At 38.1% G+C, this 21,730-nt stretch overlaps 1 protein-coding gene across 1 annotated transcript in view; it reads right to left on the bottom strand.

Annotated features, from left to right (window-relative positions):
• The window catches only part of LOC142098555 (dynein axonemal heavy chain 11-like), a 325,973-nt gene that overhangs the window by 11,865 nt on the left and 292,378 nt on the right, over positions 1-21,730 (bottom strand). Inside the window, exons 77-80 of the mRNA XM_075181390.1 lie at positions 20,958-21,077; positions 13,051-13,293; positions 9,152-9,334; positions 3,762-3,877 (exon numbers count right to left, since the gene is read on the bottom strand). Coding sequence (XP_075037491.1) covers positions 3,762-3,877; positions 9,152-9,334; positions 13,051-13,293; positions 20,958-21,077 — 662 coding nt within the window. The remainder of the gene's footprint in view (positions 1-3,761; positions 3,878-9,151; positions 9,335-13,050; positions 13,294-20,957; positions 21,078-21,730) is intronic.

Raw genomic sequence — 21,730 nt, 5'->3', positions numbered from 1 at the left:
TAACATTCTTAGAGATTGTACACACAAGCATTGAAAACAGGCATTCAACACTTGTTTTTTGGTGTTGTTTTTTTTTAAATAAACATCTTTTATTAAGTTTGACAAGTGAGGAACAAATAAAGGAAAGAAAAACTTACAAAGTGTGGCAAACATATCAGACATGAGTTTCCAGGTATAGGAACCAAAACACTTGTTTTTTTTTTAATCTAAGCAAATGGACCTGTACACACACACTTTCTGACTAACATCCATTTGTTTTGCATCAATTTCAAAGTTGCCTGCTACGTTAGCTTGCATTAACCCTCCCTATAATATAATGGGGTTCTATTTAAATCCTCATTAAGTATTTAGTATACTACACTCCAAGGGGTATATTTACTAAACTGTGGGTTTTATAGAATGTACTAAATAAATGATAACTAGAATCTGATTGGTTGCTATAGGCAACATCTCCACTTTTTGAAACCTGTAGTTTAGTAAATATACCCCCAGGGAGGCTTTGGGTAAATGCTTCACATACTCTGTTAATTGCAAGGACAAAGTACACAAGGTTTGTATTTGCTTTTAACAACTGTTGTTTGCCAATGTATGGGTGTGTACCTTACTCATACACACATCTAACATTATCCCAAGTATTGAACCTGAACCTACCCCAAGCTTTAACTAAGAATCTAGAACTATTATCCCAGGCCTACACTGTTGAGAAAACATTTACCCCTTGTATTTCGCAAAAGTGTATGAGAGATCACTAATGTGATTTTCAACTTGATGGATATCATAAATCTGCACTACCTTGATGGATGATGTGACTGTCCTTTTAAAGTGAGATAAAAGGAAATTACATTTGAAGACTTCAATAGGACACTGCCCCCCAGTTACTAAATGAGATGAAAAATACTAGAATAATAGACTAGCCTGTCATAGAAACATATATATTGCAATATGGGAGCACAATTCTTTTTTTTACTCAGTGTGAAATATTTATTGATTTTAAAATAATGATTTTTCTTGCATAATGTCCTTTTAATTAAAGTAATCATCAAGCATGTGCTTCACAATTTTTGTCTTCTCATCTCCTCTTGCATTACTTTCCCTCTTCCTTTGAAAGATGATTTGACAGGTGCCTGTTCATGTTAGTTAACCCGCTATGTAAATGGATTTATGTTGAATTTATTATGAAGCAGAGCGTTCCTGAGCAACTATACAGTATATAAAAACATGTAATTTGTGGACGCATACGGCTCTCCCGGTGAGAACAACAAATTGCCACTTTTAAAAAATTTTGGCCTGTACTTAAATTTTCATTTCCACAAGAATTTGTTTTAAATCAGTATAATTTTCCACACAATTACAGCACAGATATTCTTTAATGCATTTTAGTCAGATCCATTTTAAGATAAGGAATTCAATGAATCGCCTTTGAAAATATTGTCTAAGACCAGAATACAGACAATGGGAAAGCAAGATAAATTCTAGATTATTTGAAAGTCATTATGTACAATAAAAATAGTGCTAATTTAAAATCAATTTCAATAAAGCATTAAGGACTGAATATGAAAAGAAGGAACAGCCGGCAAACAAATTGTAGATAATGTTTTTTGTTTTTTTTTGCAACTTATAAAGGAAAATGTGCTCATTCAGCCTGGCTACCACTCGATTAGCTGAGGATATAGAAATCTTATCCTGATTTCAATTATACTCATCCTCTTAGCTTCATCAGATACCTCTTCTGCTTCAATAATATCACTGTGTTATGACTAAAAAGAAATGAAATTTGCTGCTCTCTTTCTAACACATTTCTAACAGAAAATCAGCAGATATCAATATTTTTACAATTTGAGGATGTATTTTATTAAGTTAGAGAGCCCAGCTATCTACCGACTAGTCCCCTGCTCTAATGACGGGTCGTGTCTTATAGTGACACACAATCATTTCTTCAAGTAGGTGATTCACGGATTGTGAAAAGCTTAAGGGAAAATTTATATCTATAATACTACTACTACTAATAAAAAGCTTCATTTATATACAGGGACATATTCTGTTATGTATTTGGAAATGTAACAGTTTTGCTGTTATTATCAACTCATATACACCTATACAAGTCTGTATAGAAGGAGCTATATATATAGCTTTTATTTTTGACTTTTAACTATAACCCTGGCAACAGCAGCTCCCGGGGTTCCAGGAAGAGCACCGGTTGTATTCTGGTTGGCCATAAGTGGTCTGATTCCTGTAGGGGGACCTTGAGTTTGAGATATGTGCAACTCAAAATGCACTTTTGTACACGTTCGAGTTGCATTTTTACATGCAACTCTAAACCCCAAAGTGTGCTATGCAAATGGTTTTACTATATAGACTTAGCTAGGCACATGTGCTGCAGTGTCTAGTGGGTAGCATGCAAATGGTTTATGGCTCTGTCCAATCAGCTTCCCTCTGACAATCCTGCACAGTGTCAGAACTCCCAAGTGTTCCAGCAGTCATTCTGACCTGAATGCTGGAATATTGGGTGTATGCGCCCCTGGAGGACATGACTATGTCCCCAATGTAATGTGACCAAGCCCCCTTTTTCGGTAGTGCCCCTACTTGTAAAGGAAAATGTTTGGAGGCAAGTAGTGTGGGGAATTCTCCTTATAGGTGCCATGAGGGTGAGCATCTCTTCAACTGCTGGATCCAAGCACGGAGGAGATTTAATTGGATTTATAATGAATTTCTAACTGAAGCTATCCTCTATGTAAGAGCAACCCTAATCATGACACAGCCCAGGAAGCCATAGAGCAAATGTACAGTGTTATGCTTTATAGACTCTGCTCTGTTACAGAAAATATGTACTTCAGTACAACATGATTAAGTTGAATGGTCACAATTGCCCATTTCAATGTAACTCCCTATATCTGTTTTTAGGTAGTTTATCTTTTGTCATCTGGATCCCTCTACTTTGCTGATGCCATAACTCCCAACATTTAGACTTGTGAAATCTGGACAAAATAAGCCCTGCCCCCATCCACCAAGAAACGCCCATTTTTTTTTTTTTAAAAAAGAAACTCCGCCCACTTTCACATAAGCCACAGCTCTTTCGAGGTCCGTGAATCAGGACTGTCGCTCCAAAATCGGGACAGTTGGAAGGTATGTATTGACTCTTCCATAACATTGTCCCAAACTTACATGCAATGATCATTAATTATCTACAATAACCTTAATTTTCAGAGACTGGACAAGGTTTTGAAAATATGTCCATGAAAATTGTTGCCACTGTAGAAGTTACTGTTTTTGTTTTAATACTGACCAAATGCACAGTATGGTTCCTCTTATTTTGTATATAGAATGCAATTCTCATAGTTGATTCTTATACTCTGGGCTTTATCATTATCATCAGCATCATCTATTTATATAGCGCCACTAATTCCGTAGCGCAGTACTGAGAACTCGCTCACATCAGTCCCTGCTCCATTGGAGCTTACAGTCTAAATTCCCTAACACACAGACAGACAGATAGACACACACACAGACTAGGGTCAATTTGATAGCAGCCAATTAACCTACCAATATGTTTTTTTTGGAGTGTGGGAGGAAACCGGAGCACCCGGAGGAAAAACACGCAAACAGGGGGAGAACATACAAACTCCTCACTTTATACATAGCATAGTGTCCCTGAAATAATTTTACAAAGGTGACATTGTTACTATGCTACACAATTATTACATAGTATTAATGAGATAAGCTCACAGTCAGTATATTCCCATGAGATGAAGACGCAGACTTACCACTGAGCCAGGTTGTACGTTGATGGATAAGCTAACTTCATCCAAGTGTCGGGGACATAATCAAAAAAAAGTGCTGACTGCAGTTGCTCCATGTCGGAAGATATTGCCAGCTCACCCTAACAAAAGAAAACATTATTGAGCTATTTGCTTTTCAGATAGCGCCTGTGATAAGATGACATGATAAATGGTGAAGAGCAAGTCAAGTCTTTTCCTCTCTCATAGAAATACAAAAGAAGCTGGAAGTTGATGCCTAAACAATACAGAGCCCTCAGCTTTCACCAGACACACAACTAAATTTACCAAAAGGAATATTAAGTAGTAACAATCAGTAAAGTATTTCAGGCTATGTGTTTTGTATGAACTGGAAAAGTGTTTGAATGAAACTTGTTTTTCTGCATAATGATTTCTCTGCCCAGAGTTTAAAAGTTTGTACAATCATCCCCCCCCCCCCTGTTTGTTTATATTTTTGCAATTTTGTTTTGTAAAATTTGTAAAAGTCAATAAAAACATTTTATTGTTAAAAAAACAAAGTCTGCACAATATCACCTTTAACAGAATGAAACTAAACGAGGAAGGTCCCATGATGTTGAAGATCAAAAACATTTTAATAGACAGATTTGCCGAAGTGTGCACTTTACAATAATTTTGTTATGACTTAAAAGCTTGTCAACTGAAATCTGTTGAAAACACAAAATGTGACAAAATGTTGACCCCTTGATTAATTACAACTTTAGAGTTTTCTGAAATACTGCTCATTAAAGATTAATTTATGTTTCAAATAATTGAGGTGTAGGCAGTGGTTCTCCTGGGCTGGTATATGATGGTATATGATGGTATATGATGGTATACCATACCGACACTTCCCCTACTGCTTTCATTGTAAAACTATCAAATTCCATTCACTCTTTTATTCACTCCATTTTCCACACCGCCACTTCTAAATTTCCACACTGCCACTTCTAAATTTCTACACCTCCCCTTCTAAATTTCGACACCGCCACTTGTAAATTTCCAATGCACAACTTCTAATTTTCCACACTGCCACTTCTAAATTTCCACTTCGACCACTGTGTGTAGGTAAGAAAGGGGAGACTTTATTTCAGGTGTTTCATTTGTACATTTTACCATTTTCATTATTTGCACATATAAATATGCTCGTTCCTGCCTAAAGTGCACCAGGAGGGCGCAAAAAGTTTCTAAATTAAAGGTTGACGCCCAATCTTGGACTCCTACGAAAACATTTAAGAATAAAGTAATAGTGTGGTGGTAAAAAGGTTCTGTCCACACTCTAAAATGCTTACTCTAACTACACACAACAAGGAAAACGAAATACATGGGTAGATTCTGGGTACTCTTTACAAATTGGAATTTTTGCTTAGTATTGTTACCAGGAAATATCAATTGCTCAGCACTTCCTTGTTTCTTAATGCATACTTCCCAAATAACCCTATTTTGGCGGGACAGTCTCAATTTGTGGGCCTTAAAAGGGGCCGGACTTACATGAAAGTGGGCAGAGATTTGCCAAAAAGTGGGCTTTTCTGGGAGGATGAAGGGTGGGGCTTATTCCAATTTTGCATGACTAAATGGTGGGAGGTATGCTTAATGTTATGTAACATGTATTGGATAACCATCATCAGCGCATCATATGGTAGTGCTCACTGCAATGTTTTATTAAATAAACTTATTGTAGACAGTGGAAACATTTTGGAGGTCATAATTTACATACAATTTGTAATGAGGGGACTTAGTGGCATTTCCGTTTCCCCTGGTAAAGGGTTGGTACATGCAGCATATACGCCAAGTATCCTTGTTCCTTATTTTTCAGAGTCAACCAACTGTCCTATAAACTTTCTCTTATTCTGTATATAACATTGAGTTCAGTTCTTAGTATCTGTTTTTGTTTTCTTGGCTGTATAATTTAATATTTATTAAACAAAAATCATTATAGTGCATATAATTTAGATAAAAGCAATCTTCAGTGAACATTATGTTGGTGATTGTAGTGCATTAGTTTGTGCTGTACAGGTAACTTCACACCAGCAAAGTGTCCCTGAAATTATTTTCATATGTTGGAAACTCAGCAATTTTGGTGTAACCAGCTGCCAACAGGTTATTGAACAGGTGCAGGATAAAATAATAAATCCTATGTTGGTCCGGCACTTAGTACACAGCCACTGACCACTAATGAGGAGGCCTAATAAAAAAAATCACTCTGCACAAAAAAACCCTCAAATTCTTTAGTGCACACAGAAAGGGACCTCTGGTTGAGAGGCCTGAATATCAACAGGTGCATGCTTTTCAACAGAACAGGTATCAATTGAGACTCCTTGCTCCATCCAAAACCCACCTCTCCAGGCAAGCTTATAATATTCCTCAACCACCCTCTTAACCTCCCTAGGTTACCCTTTACACAATTCACACAAGACAACAACCCTCTGACCAACATTGCTGTGTGTCTGGATCATATAGCATACAAATTCATTTTTACCTTAACAATCTGTCTGGACCAAAATGCAGTATGTAGATTTAACCTCAGGTGTCCGACTCCCATTGACTTACAGATTGTAAGCTTGCACGCAAGGCCCTCTTACCTCTCTGTCTGTATTACCCAGTATTACTGTGTTTGTCCCCAATTGTAAAGTGCTACGGAATTTTCTGGCGCAATATAAATAAATGTTGATGATGATTATCCATCCCATAGCATGGAAACAATCTTTCCACTGACCCATAAACAACATGTGCCTCCATCACAGACTCTATACTAGAGACACAAGGCCTGCTGAACACATACTTCTATTAGAACACGTATGGAAACAGTCCATGTCTGTACCAGTCCCTTAAAAATAATGTGCCCTGAGTCAAAAATTGCAGAAATGTGCTCTGAAAGAGTAATAGATTTTCCCAAGGGTAAGGTATTCTTGTCTTATCTTATTCTCTCTATGTAGTCTTGTAAAACAGCACAGACGCAGCTTGAAGCGCAAGTCTCAACTCTTGTCTATCAAAAATGCCCAAAGAAGACACTGATCTTGCATGGACCACATCCCAAACTGAACGGCAAGTCTGGTCTCTATGGGGCTCATTTAGACATTGCTGGCTGTACAATTATTGCTGAGTGTTTCCTCGCTGCAGAGTGAGGCACATATAGCATTACTTGACAGCATCGATCACATCCATATAAAAATGATTCAGTATTTTTAGAGTTGCGTCAAGTAAAACTATACACCGTAGCGTGTAGAATATTTCTGTAATATTCCTCTCTGAATGAAATTCAACAAAGATTAGAGACTCCATATATAGCAGTAATCTCCACTGATACTCTGCAATATTTTAATCGTTTGAAAATGTTTAATTCGCACCAATTAAGAAGTCTATCTAAGTGCACTAATAACATTGAATGATATTTACTCATTAAACATAAATCATTTCCATGGATGTCATTGCTCACGAGCCCAAATGTACCTTCACAAACACCACCAAATCCAGCACATAGGTGGTTATTTCTGAACACAGAAACATGCAGAGGTGGACAGGGAAAACTGTATTTTCCTGCTTTGTTGCCGTTATTTATATAGCGCCAATCATATTATGCAGCCCTGTACAGAGAATACGTAATCACTCACATCAGTCCTTGTCCCATTGGAGCTAATGTTCTAAATTCCCTATCACACGCACAGGATCATTTTGTGTGAGGACCCTGGACCGTTCATAGGAAACTCACATAAACACGCAGAGAACATACAAATGCCACACAGATAGGTCCCTGGTTGAAATCAAACTCATGACCCCAGGACTGTGAGGTAGCAATGCTAACCACTGTGCCCCAATGCTGCCTTGGTTTGCGCCGTCAGACCCCTATTTTAGCACAACTGAACCTGTTTTTATGAAGATATGCATGGGTGTGGTGTCAGCTGCAGGATAAGCCAAATGTTTGCTCTTCATGCACCCAAATGTAAAAATGAGATTTCATTTTGCAGGATAAGATATTGTAATAAACTTGAAGAGGTTGAGACTGAGTATATTTCATAGGCAAACCGAGTGGGGGCGGGGTTCCTAGTGCCTGGAAACCCCCCTCTAGGCCTGGGACACTGTATAATTGAGGTGGCTGGACCCTGCCCCCGCTTCACATGGCTCTGCTTGAAAAGGAAGAGCTACGTGCACCTAACAGTAGTGCACGCAGCATTGCCCATGTATATTATGGAGATAAGAAGAGTTGGAGAGCAGCCAAGCACTGTCTAAAATTATAGCCACTCCCCCATGCATACTTGTCACGCCCACTGGTGGCGTGGTGTGGAAAACCCCTCTACAAGTCCTGCATTTGCCCCTGTATTTGGAGGCCTCACTGATTGGTGGTAGCCCACACTGTATGTCACACACAACAGCCATATATAGTGTAATTACCTATGAGTTAGCGTTATTGGATCTTAAATGCTACTTTTCATGTGAGGCCTTCTACACCATTTATGTGCATTTGAAGGAGACCTACATTCAAAGGTGTAACTGTCATAGTAGCAGGCGGTGGGCAAATGAGCAGTATTTTGTGCGAAAAAAGTCAAAAGTCCAGTAAATGAAGAAGGGGTGGTCCGAATGTGTTAGTAGGCAGTATATTCAGATGGCATTCTGACTTGACTGAAATGCGCATTTCTGTCACAGGCTAAACATTGGAAAATTATGAGCAAAGATTAACTTCAAAAACTAGAATTGGAACATCTATGTGACAATGACTGTGCATAGCACAAAAATAGGTACGTATGTGCAAATTAAATTTGCTACACCAATGCATTGTTACAAATGACCCACACAGAGTCCAGCTTGTAATCCACTAACCCAGTGATGGGCAAACTATGGCCCGCGGGCCAGATCTGGCCCACTTAGAGGTTCTATCCGGCCCGTCAATATTTAAAAAAATGTAATTAAAATAAGCATAAAATTATTAGGGCCGACCCTGTGTGTCAGAACCTTCATTTTTATGCCTTCCCAGCTATTTCCTCCATTACAGTTCATCCTCCTTCCTAAAAGGACACTTCGTATGTCAATCACTCAAACACCCGCCCGCCCCCTAAAGGCTGAAAGTCATGTGAGAAGAGATGGGCTGGGCCATATACTAAGGCGGATTTCGATTGGCTGCTGTGTTGTCAGTTAGTGGCTCACCAGAAAGACGGATCTGCAACAACCTACTGAAATAAGTGCTGTGTCTGTATGATCGCTGCACTTATAGAGGTAACACTGCTATATAACACCCTCCCGTCCCATTCAAAAAAATTGTATTATATATTTCAATATTTGAGTTTTTTAATAAATTATATTGGCCCGCCTAAAGTTTTTCTTTTTTATTTGGCCCGCTCCTGAAAAAGTTTGCCCATCACTGCACTAACCTATAGACCGCTTCATACCTTAAGACCAAGATCGAGCTCCTTCAGTGAACGTCTGATCTCATGAATTAGGAGGTTCATCCTCTTGCATTCCTGAAAGCAGACAAGGATATATGGAGAGCGCTCAGCCGTCTTTGAGGTTATATCTGACATGTTAAATCCTTCAGGGAGCTTATCCAAGATGTCATCCAAGAACGTTTTAACCTGAAAAAGAAAAAGCACTGAATAATATCTGTCTTGTAGACTTCAGTTCTACGCGGGAATTATATGACTATCTGAATATAAAACTCTCAATCAAATTCTTAAATATAAACAAGTTCTCACATCATTTCAAGCTAAATGCTATTAATAAAGAGTGTGCGGCCTTCAGAAAACATCTTCCAGGCAGATTTCTTTCTTTGGCTTAGATATGACATTGGTTCTGAATGAATACATACAATAAACAGCTCTGACTTTATCTGTTGTTATATGTAATTGGAAATAATCAAGTATCGCTAGAAGAGGAGAAGCTTGGCTTGTGGCGTTCCCCTTTAAACTTGACTAAAGGTAAAATGTCATTTTGGGTGGAGTACCATAGGTTAATCATTAATCCAATCTATTACCGGTATTGCATCTGATCTGCTGGGTCCCCCCGATGTCTGACAAGGTCGGCCAATGCCCTCGTTGCTCCCACTAGCAGTCTGTTGTTAATGTCCAATATGTTCGAAAGAAAATAATTCAAGTATATTTATCATGTGCCCTCACCCATATTTTCAGCTGGTGCAAGTTTAAGGCGCGGATCGCATCCACAGGTAAATATAATAATCAAAACTGCAGAATATAAGCGCCCACAGGAAGGGTCCACTCTATCCTATGTCTCATGTCCATCTACCTCGTACGTCCCTGATGTCATGTCTTATCCTGAATACTCACACGGATGGAATTCGTACTTGTATCCATGCTAACTAGAATTTCTAGCTCATCACTATCCATGTATGAAATTGGAAATACATACTTGTACTCATGTATGTCATATCTGTATGACCATTGTCTGGCGCTACAGAATCTATGTAGCATAGCTGGCCAATTACATCCGGCCATGGGTTATTCAACCTCTTTAATGCAGTACAGAGTACAAAAAGATGATTTTATTAATATTACAAGACTTATTTAACAATTGTCTTAAATGCAACTTTTATGCAAACCTATTTGGACCCACAATTAAATTCACAATTTATGTTTTTCAAGGAAACATTGGTGAAAATTTGTGAAAGTCTCTAAAAAACAAATCCAGACTTAAAGTAAAATAAGGAGAAAACACACTGCACAATTAGCTGCTGAACACATTTTCCCCAGCATGTAGAACTGTATCTAGGTCATTTTCGTGGTGTAAAATGTAGGGAAAGGTATTATAAAATCAGGTGAATGGGCCCTTTGAATTGCATTAGTGAATGAATTAATAAAATCAGGGGACATTAGAAAGGGTTGTTTGCCTATATTTCCTATTATTTTTTGAACTATCTTTATCTACTTATTAAAGGGTTCCAATTCTGTAAAAGCTGAGTAAATTGCAATCATATTAATGCCAAGCATAACTAAAGTACTTTGTATCTCTTCAAACATAAGTCTACTACTGAAGTTTAGGCTTTAACCCTATGCACTAAGACATCAGATATGTCCAAGCACCAGGGCCGGTTCTAGGATCCACGGCGCCCTATGCATTTTTAAAAAATCGGTGAACCCCCCCGCAAAAATCGCCGCCCTCCTCCCTCCTCCCTCCTCCCTCCTCTCCTTACCTTGTCTCACCACCGCCGCCTCTCTGCTCCGTCTCCTCCCCTCCACTCACTGACACTAGTAAGTGGAGGGGAGGAGACGGAGCAGAGAGGCGGCGGTGGTGACAAAATAGCCTCTTTCCCCCCTCCCCGTGCATCTGAATGCTGTGCGGCGGCCGTGACAGGTATGGTCAGCGGTCGCCGCACAGTTTTAAGGTCATTTAGTATTCTGTGGCGCCCTCCAGAGCCCCGCGCCCTAGGAAAGTGCCTAACCTTGCCTAATGGGAGCGCCGGGCCTGCCAAGCACAGTTTATATAGTATATGATAAAGCACAGCTCCAATAAAAAAATGAATAGATACTTACTGCACAAAATTCAAAGAAAACAATGTATATTTATGTGTATATATATATATATATATATATATATATATATATATATATATATATAAAACATGCATGTCTGGGTGAATGCATGTGTCACTCTCTTTAGGAATATATATTACTGTAGAGAATAGCTGCACTTATAATGAGAGTGCTAACAGTCTGGAGGTCATCTGATGGTACAGAATAGATTGACATTTCAGGGAATTCTGATGAAGTATTATGTGTATTAGTAAATTCCCCAGTGGATGCCCCACTATCAGTGTTACACTGGTAAAAAGGGTCATTTAAAAAAGTGTATGCTACATTGTCTTACAAAGATTACACCCTTTATGGCCTTATCAATAATTGACAATTTTGTGTTGTTTTCAAGGTAGTAAGGAGTCAGTGTTAGTATGGTCAATCAATAACATTAACTGGCAAATATACATTGAAAACAAGCAAAACTAACCAGAGTATCATCTAAACACTATAATTAATTCTTCCACAGCACTGAGTCTTGCATGGGATCAGCCTTAGATCATGAGGATGTTCTTCAATAAACTCTCTACTTTAATGAGTTACCTTTGATAAGTCTGATATTATTGTATCCCTTTGGAGACTAAATAAAAAGCTTAACATGTTTTTAGTATTCTGTAGTGCTTCGTATGGCTGTAATATCCTCTAATAGAGTCCCCTCATTATACACAACCAGAGGTCCCTAGGTATCAATAATTTTACAGTTTTTATTGTTTATACAGTGTACTAGCTCTCTTCATGATATGGTGAATGTGTGCTGTTGTATTGTTGTGTTCTTAACACACTAAGTACCCCCCTTTTCCCCTGTTTACTGTGTCCTTCCCTTACCCCACCTTTTTTGCTTTCTGTATCCCTTAATTCCTTTTTGAAAATCAATAAAAACTATTGAAGTTAAATAGCTGTATTAACTTATAAAATGCAGTGCAATACGATCAAACACTCCAATAGAATAATAAGTACACAATTGAGTGTATACTACAGAAACATTAACAAGTTAGTTGGCAGGAAACAAACGGAAATAAACCCAAAAAAACATTTGGTTCATGTACTATGGTAATTTTACTGTCCAGGGGGTAAATGTATCAAGCTGAGAGTATTCTGACGGGTTTGAAAAGTGGAGATGTTGCCTATAGCAACCAATCAGATTCTAGCTATCATTTTTTAGAATTTACTAATTAAATGACAGCTAGAATCTGATTGGTTTTTCAAACCCGCCAGAAAACTCTCAGCTTGATACATTTACCCTCAGGATTTTGTTGTCATTTGTCCTCTGATATATCATATTATGCGTGTTGTTTATTGTATACAATAATGTATATCGGCTACAGAATCAGCCAACAGTACAGTCACCATAACGTCAGGTTCACAGTGCATCTGTCAGTTATATAAAGGGAAGGCACCCATTATGTGAACTGAGCCATTATTCATGAGAATGCCGGCATCACTGTTTCCTACTGAACGGATAGGCAACTTTCTCATGAATATTGGTTGTGCGAATAAGATACCTACCCCTGCTGTGTGTACCAGATGGGTGAACGCTGAGCCTGACATAATGATTGTTTATATAACTTGATATGTTGTGAGTGATAGCTCTTACAGCATTTTTAATCTGTTTTGTTTTCATTGAAGAGCTAGAAACATGCTAATAACTATAAGAAGTTTGTACTGCTTTGGACATAAACAGAAACCAAGGATCATACTGCATGTAAAGATCGCACAAGGTGAAACTTCACACTTATACAGAACATGCTCAGAGTCCTTAAACTAACCTTCTCCTCCTCAGTCTGAGGTGCTCCTTCCCCGTTTATAGACTCTCGTGACTGTAATTCTAACAATGTGCGGAAAAAGTTGTCGGACGTCACAGTTAAGAATTCAATTTCTGCGTTGGGGTGGAGACCATAATGGATGGGGCTCTCAGGTGGCAACATCTCGTCAATGTATCTATGGTAACCTTGGTAATCAAGGTTTGAGGGTATCATAAATCCAGGCGCTAAGGCGAGTTTCCTGTCAAACTACAAAAATAAGAGAACATTGGAAGTAATTATCATAACAACAACAAAATACTTCACAATAAATTTCCTGGAGATATTGGCAGAGACTTCAAGAAAATTACCAATAGTGACATTATTTACAGAAGAATTACCAAAATGTTGTGGTAGAAATCTTGGCACGTCATCATAACTATCTTTTCTATTCTCCTTCAGATCACTGGGGATCCTCAAATTTGTGCTTTAAAGGAGTTTCATTGAATATGACAGAAAACAGAAATAATCCTTCTTGGCAGGGTAGCTACAGATCCAAGTTTCCTGCGCTTCGACCAGCGGGATCACTGTCCTTAATTCTCTTGTCCCTGCCATTCTTTACTGCCATTGTTACAAGAGATCAAGAGAATGTCTGTCTCGGAGCATGCTGGCTCCGCTGCTCCATGCCGCAAGTCTGACTAACATACAGCATGAATAACATTAAGGGTCAAGTATTTTAAGGCTTAAAATAGGAGGCTGGAATCAAATCATGCAGCATAAGGGTGCAGTATATGCGATGTTCTAAATCTCATCAAAGGAGAAAACAGTTGTGTAGGATGATCTTCATATTCAGGCTGTGTGTGTGGTGTGTGTGTGTGTTTGTGTACGGTGGGGGGTGTCGTCCTGCCTGGGCATTTTTTCCTGATCCTCATACAGATTAAATGAACCGGGGAGGGACACATATAAGCGAAGGAGACTGTTCTGTACTGAATAAAGATATACAGGTTTTGCTTTTGATTTTGCAAATATTCAGATGGTCATGCTGCATATTTAATTTCAACAAAAGCATGGTAACACTAACTAGATAGATAGATAGATAGATAGATAGATAGATAGATCTGTATTCAAATGAATCCACATGTAGATTAGTAAATACAATATTAATACAAAATGCTTTTCAACTCTACAATTGTACCTTGTACCACCACATTGTAACAATACTGCTACTAGATACAGAACATGACTTTGTTTCATTGCTTGTCGCTGTCAGAATCCTGCTACCTCTCAGCCCTTTGCTAAACCGCTTAACCATCAGCATTTACCCTTTGCCCTCTTCTTGACCAGAGTGATATTTTGCACTGTGACCATTTCACTGTGAATACATTTTTTTTTTTATTCCTTTGTCTACTTATGTTATGTTTTTTTATTTAGGAGAAGGGGCAGATAGTGCTTTATATTTGTATGATATGAAATAAATAGTGATTTACTTTATGGCTATTATGTATGAAAAATTTGAAAACACATGTTTATATAATTATCCACATTTACTCTTACAAAACAGTGCAACTCCAGTCATGTATCTTAAAATGTAATTAGTTCTCCCGTGTATAGCGACATGTGTACATTACACATGGACTGACATAGTTACAGAGTCAAAGAATAAAGCTACAGATGGTATGTATGATGGTATGTCTCCATTCACACTCCCGCCCGTTCCCTGCGTTCAGCCAATGACCGTCTCCTCTCCTCCGCACTGCCCCCCACCACTGGAACGACCTCCCTCGCTCCATCCGTTTGTCCCCTAACCTGAGCACTTTCAAACGGGCTCTCCAAACCCATCTTTTTCTCAAAGTGTACCAGCTATCTACCTAACCTTCTCCAGACTTGTTCTCCTCACCTCTCTCTTCCCTGTCTCCTCTTGCACCTGATCCCCTCCACTGACTCCTCTCGTGCCTGCTGTCTGTTTCCCCTCCCTTTAGTATGTAAGCTCCTACAAGCAGGGCCCTCTTCCCCTCTGTCTCAGTTCCATTTCTTCTTCTCCAATGTCACTGTACTTGCTGTGCTTGAAGCTTTTGGAGTCTTGGCTCTACTTGTTTTGCTCTGTCTTACCCTGTACTGTTTTGGTCTACTGTTTTTTTTTTGTATTTGTACAGCACTGCGGAAACCATAGGGCATGGTTTTATTTATATGGCACCATATAAATAAATATTATTAATAATAATAATAATAATAATAATAATAATAATAATAATAATAATAATAACAATAATAATAATATATTGGAATTACACACAGGTACCAAATACATATGTACACAGGGTGGAGGGAAGGGGAGAGTGAGGTAAGAATACCTGTACACGCTACCCATGGTACCGGTTTTACATGAACAGCACTGATTTTTAAAGGCAGTGTCAGTGGTAACTGGGTCAGGGAGGTAATCATTCTATTTCTACCTCCTTACTGAACCCTTATGCTGGCTGGCCCAATGATGGCAGCTTTGGCCCATTGGCCGAAGAAGAAATTTAGAAGTGGCAGTATGGAAAACGTAGATGAATGGAATGTGATATATATATATATAATGAAGTGACTGGAATGTGATAGCCACTAGATAGCACAGAACGTGTATATGCAAGTAAGGGAACTATAAAAATGGATGTATGTACAGTGTGCATCCTTATTTATGTATTTTATGTAAAATAATAATAATTTCAAACACATCTTTATTATGAGTTGTCATTTATTTTCATAATTTTTCTTTTGCATGCGTTCTGATGGGACTTTATATTGCACATATGCATGTCGCATCCTGCAGTGTGTGCTATCTGTTAACATACAGCAAGTAAGGTTTATGCAGAGCGTATTTATATCCGGATTCATAAGGAAACGTACATTGAGATCCGCTTAGACTTGAATACGGGAGCACGTACGATCATGTTCCATGATCGATTAAAAAATGCAGCTTTTGCGGAGGTTGCGCTCAAAGATGGATCAGGCCCATATATGTATAAATTAGAAATGTTCACTGAGCCCCGTGTTCTGGTTTTAGATCTGGATTAACTTCGTGTTTTGGTTTTGGCAAAACTGCCCTTGCGTGTTTTGGTTTTGGATCCCGATTTTTGCCTAAAATCACATATTTTTGCTTTTTTTTCCTCCTATATTATTATTAAGCCCAATAACACTAATTTCAAGTCATTTGCAGTCAATTTTGACCACCTCACAGGTCACAATAATATTTTCATACACTTTCAAACAAAGACTGCAGATTTAGAAGACCAAGCCTGCCAGACCTATTCAGCAATGACAATTAGCAATGGAGCTCTCCTCTTTGTATGTTACCTATATAACACAGTGCAATGTGACTGCAGATTTAGAAGACCAAGCCTGCCAGACCTATTATTTATATTGCAGCAATGACAATTAGCAATGGAGCAATGGAGCTCTCCTGAATGTCACTAGAGACTTTGAAGAACACTGCTACCCCTCCTCTTTCTTTTCTACCTATGACGCTGTCCAACTGCACTAGAGACTGCCAAGAACTATGCTACCCCTTCTGTGTCCCTCTGTGAAATGGCGCTGGATCGCTGTCGAGGGTGGTACTTATGGAATCCAAAGCTTGCGAGATCCGAGATCCGACAACGTAATGATGACATTTTGCCTCGTTTTCAATTCCAAGGGCACGAAAACCTAGCGGATCCGAGTGCCGAGCCGGCTCGACTCGGTACTCGGATCTGCTAAGTTCGGGTGTATTCGGTTCTCGGGGAACCGAGCCTGAGCATCCCTAGTATAAATACAGCCTCTTCATTGTTTCCACTCTGAGCACCTGTTTCCATTATATATAGTTGCCTAAAACTGTGTTTAGAGTGTGTTAACTATGCAGTAATACAAATACCCACTTGTGTTTTCCAAAGATAAAACAGGTGTACTTCATTAATGTGAAGCTGTAGTTTGTTGTCCTGTGGGGAGGGGTAGATAAAAGAATGCATGAATACAGTAATGGCGGAAGATGAGGACTGTGTGTCCCCAGCAGAAGATTTATGGAATGACCACCCAGTGCTGGGACTAAGGCTGTGTACACACTACAGGTTTTTCAGATGATTATCGGGCCAAAAACACAATAAACAACCGTTTGGCCCGATATCACATTAGTGTGTACACTCCCACGAAGAACGACTATAGTTGCAGAGCACATCGTATCATTTCATTTCATTTTTAAACAAGACTAAAAATGTTGATCAATGTTGTTCCAATTCTGCAGTGTGTATGACCTCAATACCAGCAGTGTCCATAGATCTCTATGGAGTGTGCAGAATCACCATCTTTTCAGCCAATGGTTATGACAGATGAAGAGCACAGATCTGAAGGTAAATTGTGTAATACGTGTATAGTGTGTACACATAAATCAGAATGCTGATCTGGACTTCAGTCGTTGGTAAAATCGTTAAGGTTATTGCATCGGGAGAAATTTTCTGTAGCGTGTACCCAGCCTATAGCTTCGGAGATCCATGGACGGCAATATATTACTTTTATACTTCATTGTTTTTCTTTTCTCATTGTGTATACCAACAATTTATAAGTTATTTATTAACATATAAACATTTTACCATGGCCTCAACTAGGACTGAGTTATTTCCATGTCTTTATAAGGGCAGGTTAAACCTTTCAATAAACTGTTTTAATATTTGGTTGACTGATCCTTTAATTTAATAATAAATATTCTGGTGTTTCCCTGATTTTTATTTAAAAATACATAATATTTTTTAATAAGGTGGTCCTTTACTGTTACTCTTTCAATATAAAAATAATAATAATTTAGGATTACCCTTATATCTGTCCTGTACAGTGTAAAAGATCCTGAGATGTTTATTTCAATGAACATCTCTCGAGCGATGATTACATGTGTGCAGAGTGATTATCCCTCTGAGATGTCGCTGACACAATACTGAGCAGGAAATGTGGGTAATGAGGAAGGTTAACACCACATCGTTTTTGCCCCATCATGGATACGTTTGCCTTACAATTAAACATGCCACATAGAGCTTTGATTGTCCCAGCAATATGATTGTCATTTAGTATAATTGCTTTCATGGGCATTTGTACAAGATCCTAAATGAAATAGTTATTTACACTCTTCAGCTTTCCAAACATCTCGGTTTAGTTTACTAGTTTCACAGTAAACTTTGTCTTTTGCTGTGGAATATCAAACCAGTCATTAAAAGCTGGGGGGAGGGCTTCTTCTTATTACATTGTTCATTTATTTTAATAATTTTATTTGCATGCATTTAATGAAATGCAGTTATTATACTTAGTACAACGTTGGTAGCAATGTGTTTTCTGTGTCAGTATATTTTCCCCTGTGGATGTTTGTTTTTTAATTGCCCACCTTCCCCACACAACACACCCACTCTGCGTCACCCTCTTTTGTTTTCACCCCCTTCCATTTAGACTGTAGGATCTCATAGGTAGGGCCCTCCTTGTGTTCCTACCTACCCCATCCTATCTGCCTATGCACCCATGTCCATTACTTCTGCCTGATGTCCATGTCATGTCCAACTGAGTTTTACACTGTACGTTGTTGTCTGGTTTGTCTCACGCTCTGTCCCTGCAGATTGTCCCTTTCCCTCATTCTGTGCTATGTAATCATTTTGTTTTGTTCTACTCCCCATTGTACGGCATTGTGGACCTTTGTGACGTCTTATAAGTAAACAAAAATAATATTAATACTTAAAGTCTTATTAATGTATAATCCAACCCTTAGACAACATGTAAGATACATGTGGGGATGAACCTGAAATGGCACAAACTATATATATATATATATATATATATATAGAGTACAAATCCAACTTTTTTTTCTGTATACTTTTTTATGTATTCCAGTATGGTACTTAAAGATACCCCCAAAGTGCATCATAAAATGATGTTCGTTTAAGGAGGTACGGGCGTGTATTTGGGTTGGTGTATTTTGAATGTCATTGCTGTAGTCCCAGTCCAGCCATATGGATTCTCTTATTAAATTGGCTCATTGTAGGGTCGCCTTTCTTTACTACTCAATATATGCCTGCCCAAGCAAGTCTCCACAGCCTGCCCACTAACATGCCAGACCTACTTAGCCATGTCCCGCAATCACTAAGCCACAGACAATTCTGTAATAGAAATCCAGGGTTGTCCCACAGAAGGGACATTTGGTTGGTAAGCGTTTCACTATGTGTAACTTACGTCTTCTCTTGCTCCACAAATTCTTCTCTTGACATAAACCCAACATGTATTATGAAATGTTTTATATTATGATCAATGAGATATCTTAGCTGGCAACAAGCATTGTTTCTGTGTAATATGGGTTTCTTGGTTTGAATTGAAGCAGAGGTGAGTGTAGGCTGGTTTGGTAGCTGAGATCAGTACTTTAATTCTTTTTTTTCTTGTAGCCCCCCCCATTCTTCTTTGCATAAATTATTCAAATTTTATCAAACAAAAACATGTTAAATTTTAGCTAAAATGTACCTTAAGAGTCTGATTTATTAAGGCACATAAATGACAATACGTGCCGTACTTCCTGTCAAAAATCACATTGTGCATGCCCAGAAACAACCCATTAACTAGAGACCACAGCAATGCCCAATTCATCTTTGAGCCCTGAGGACCTTTACTACAGCCTACAATGTCAGGAGCGGAACGGGGAGGGTGCACGCATGTTGTCAATTTACAGTAAGGGCGTGCCAAGCTCCGGCTCACCCAGCAACGTCCGATTCAAGCTTTTGGAACCTCAATGGAACGTGTTTTTCAGTTGTATCACTTGCACCAGCTACAAGTCAGGTGTAAGTGCTGATTACTAATGATGAAAGTCGAGTTTGCATGCTAGAACATGTGTTTGCAATTAGGATCAACTGTAAAAATGTATTTTATTTTATGTACAGTAGACATTGATAATCCTCTCAAATATATTTCATGGAAAAAAACAACTTTTTTATTGTTTAATGTTCTGTCATTAATGTATAATAATAACTATATTATTAACAGGTGACATTAATTGAAAAGTTTTTGTTTTCTGTGCGTTCTATATTCCTATAGATTATATATATATATATATATATATATATATATATATATATATATATATATATATATATATATATTGGACGTATTCTGCAGTGTATAGACAGACGTATCTTTACATCTGCGTTTTGTAGAATATGGACGTGTGTATGCTCAATTTATGTACGTTTTTAAAAAAAACACACAATATGTTCACTTTGCGTTTCTTGATGAATCAGACCCTAAATATGATTTCTTACTGTTCAGTCCCCAATAACTTTTGCAATGCATTTATATGACGTGCAGTATTTCATATAAAATATATATATATATATATCTATATCCAAAATGTGTTATTTTGTTGAAAGAAGTCCAATAACATGAATTGTTTAGAAGCAGCATTCCAAGTAATAATCTGTATGGTAAATGAAAACATTTATGCTCAAGTAAAACCATGTTGTGAGCATAACTGTGATTTCATGTTTGTTATTAAAATAATACATGGAGGGTTATCAGGCTAAGATAGAATACTAAATAAATAATAATAGAATAAATATAGAAAAAATACTAAACTTCTTAGAGGATCTGTACTTGGGCGACACTAAGATAATATTTGATTTACTATCCCCTCATGTTTAAATATTAAAAGCAGTGTTAGGCAGCCTCTGTATTCACGTGTGAGTGTGTTGTTGTTGACTGACACTGAGTGTATGTATCTGATGTAACTAAATAGTATAACATTTTTGCTTCTTGATTTGTAAAAACCTCAATGCTATGTCTGTACATTACAGCAATCAAAAACACAATAATTGTGCTTGTTGTAAATAAAAAAAGACAATCTCTATGGCTCAGCTCCCAGAAGAGGGAGCTCTAACTCTGCATTTTAATGGGCTTCACACAGTAACCTGATCGGGTTGCATGTATTCCTCCAAGTATGTACGGCAAAGTCTTCTGTCCCAGTCATCAGTGATGTGACCACCATACATTATCTCTCCAAACAAGTAACGGAGATCTTCCCATGGGACCTGAGAACAAAGCCTTAGTGAATGTATAGGACTGCTTGTTTCCTACAGACATTGAAGGATATTCAGTGTGACTACCTCAACAAGGTTTTTCTTTAAAAAAAAAAACACCAAATCTTCCATTATCAGTCTATAGCATACATATTTAATCTATTCAACGAATGCACAGTGGCTCAGTGGTTAGCACTTCTGCCTCACAGCCCTGGGCTCCTGAGTTCGATTCCCGACCATGGCCTTATCTGTGTATGTTCTCCCTGTGTTTGCGTTGGTGTGCTCCGATTTCCTCCCACACTCCAAAAGTATACTAGTAGGTTCAATGGGACAAAATTAACCTGACTCTGTGTGTATGAATTTAGACTGTAAGCTCCAATAGGGCAGGGACAGGTGTGAATGATAAATATTCTCAGCGCTGCAGAATTGGTGGAATTATATAAATAAATGATGATGAGTACTAGAGTACCCTGGGAACAGCAATCTTAAATATACAAGGGCAAAATACAGCAATTGTATTAGCAATATGGGTGCATTTAATGTTATCCATAACATGTATTTAATTATGGATAAAATAAAGAATGAATAGTCTAAAAGCTATAGTCTTAAAGCTAGCAAATATAAAGGTGTGTACACCCTTCTATCTATGGTTTAATTTCATCTAT

Source organism: Mixophyes fleayi, chromosome 7 (genome assembly GCF_038048845.1).
Source record: "Mixophyes fleayi isolate aMixFle1 chromosome 7, aMixFle1.hap1, whole genome shotgun sequence".
Classification (NCBI taxonomy): domain Eukaryota; kingdom Metazoa; phylum Chordata; class Amphibia; order Anura; family Limnodynastidae; genus Mixophyes; species Mixophyes fleayi.
This window is presented reverse-complemented; position numbering and strand designations above follow the sequence as displayed.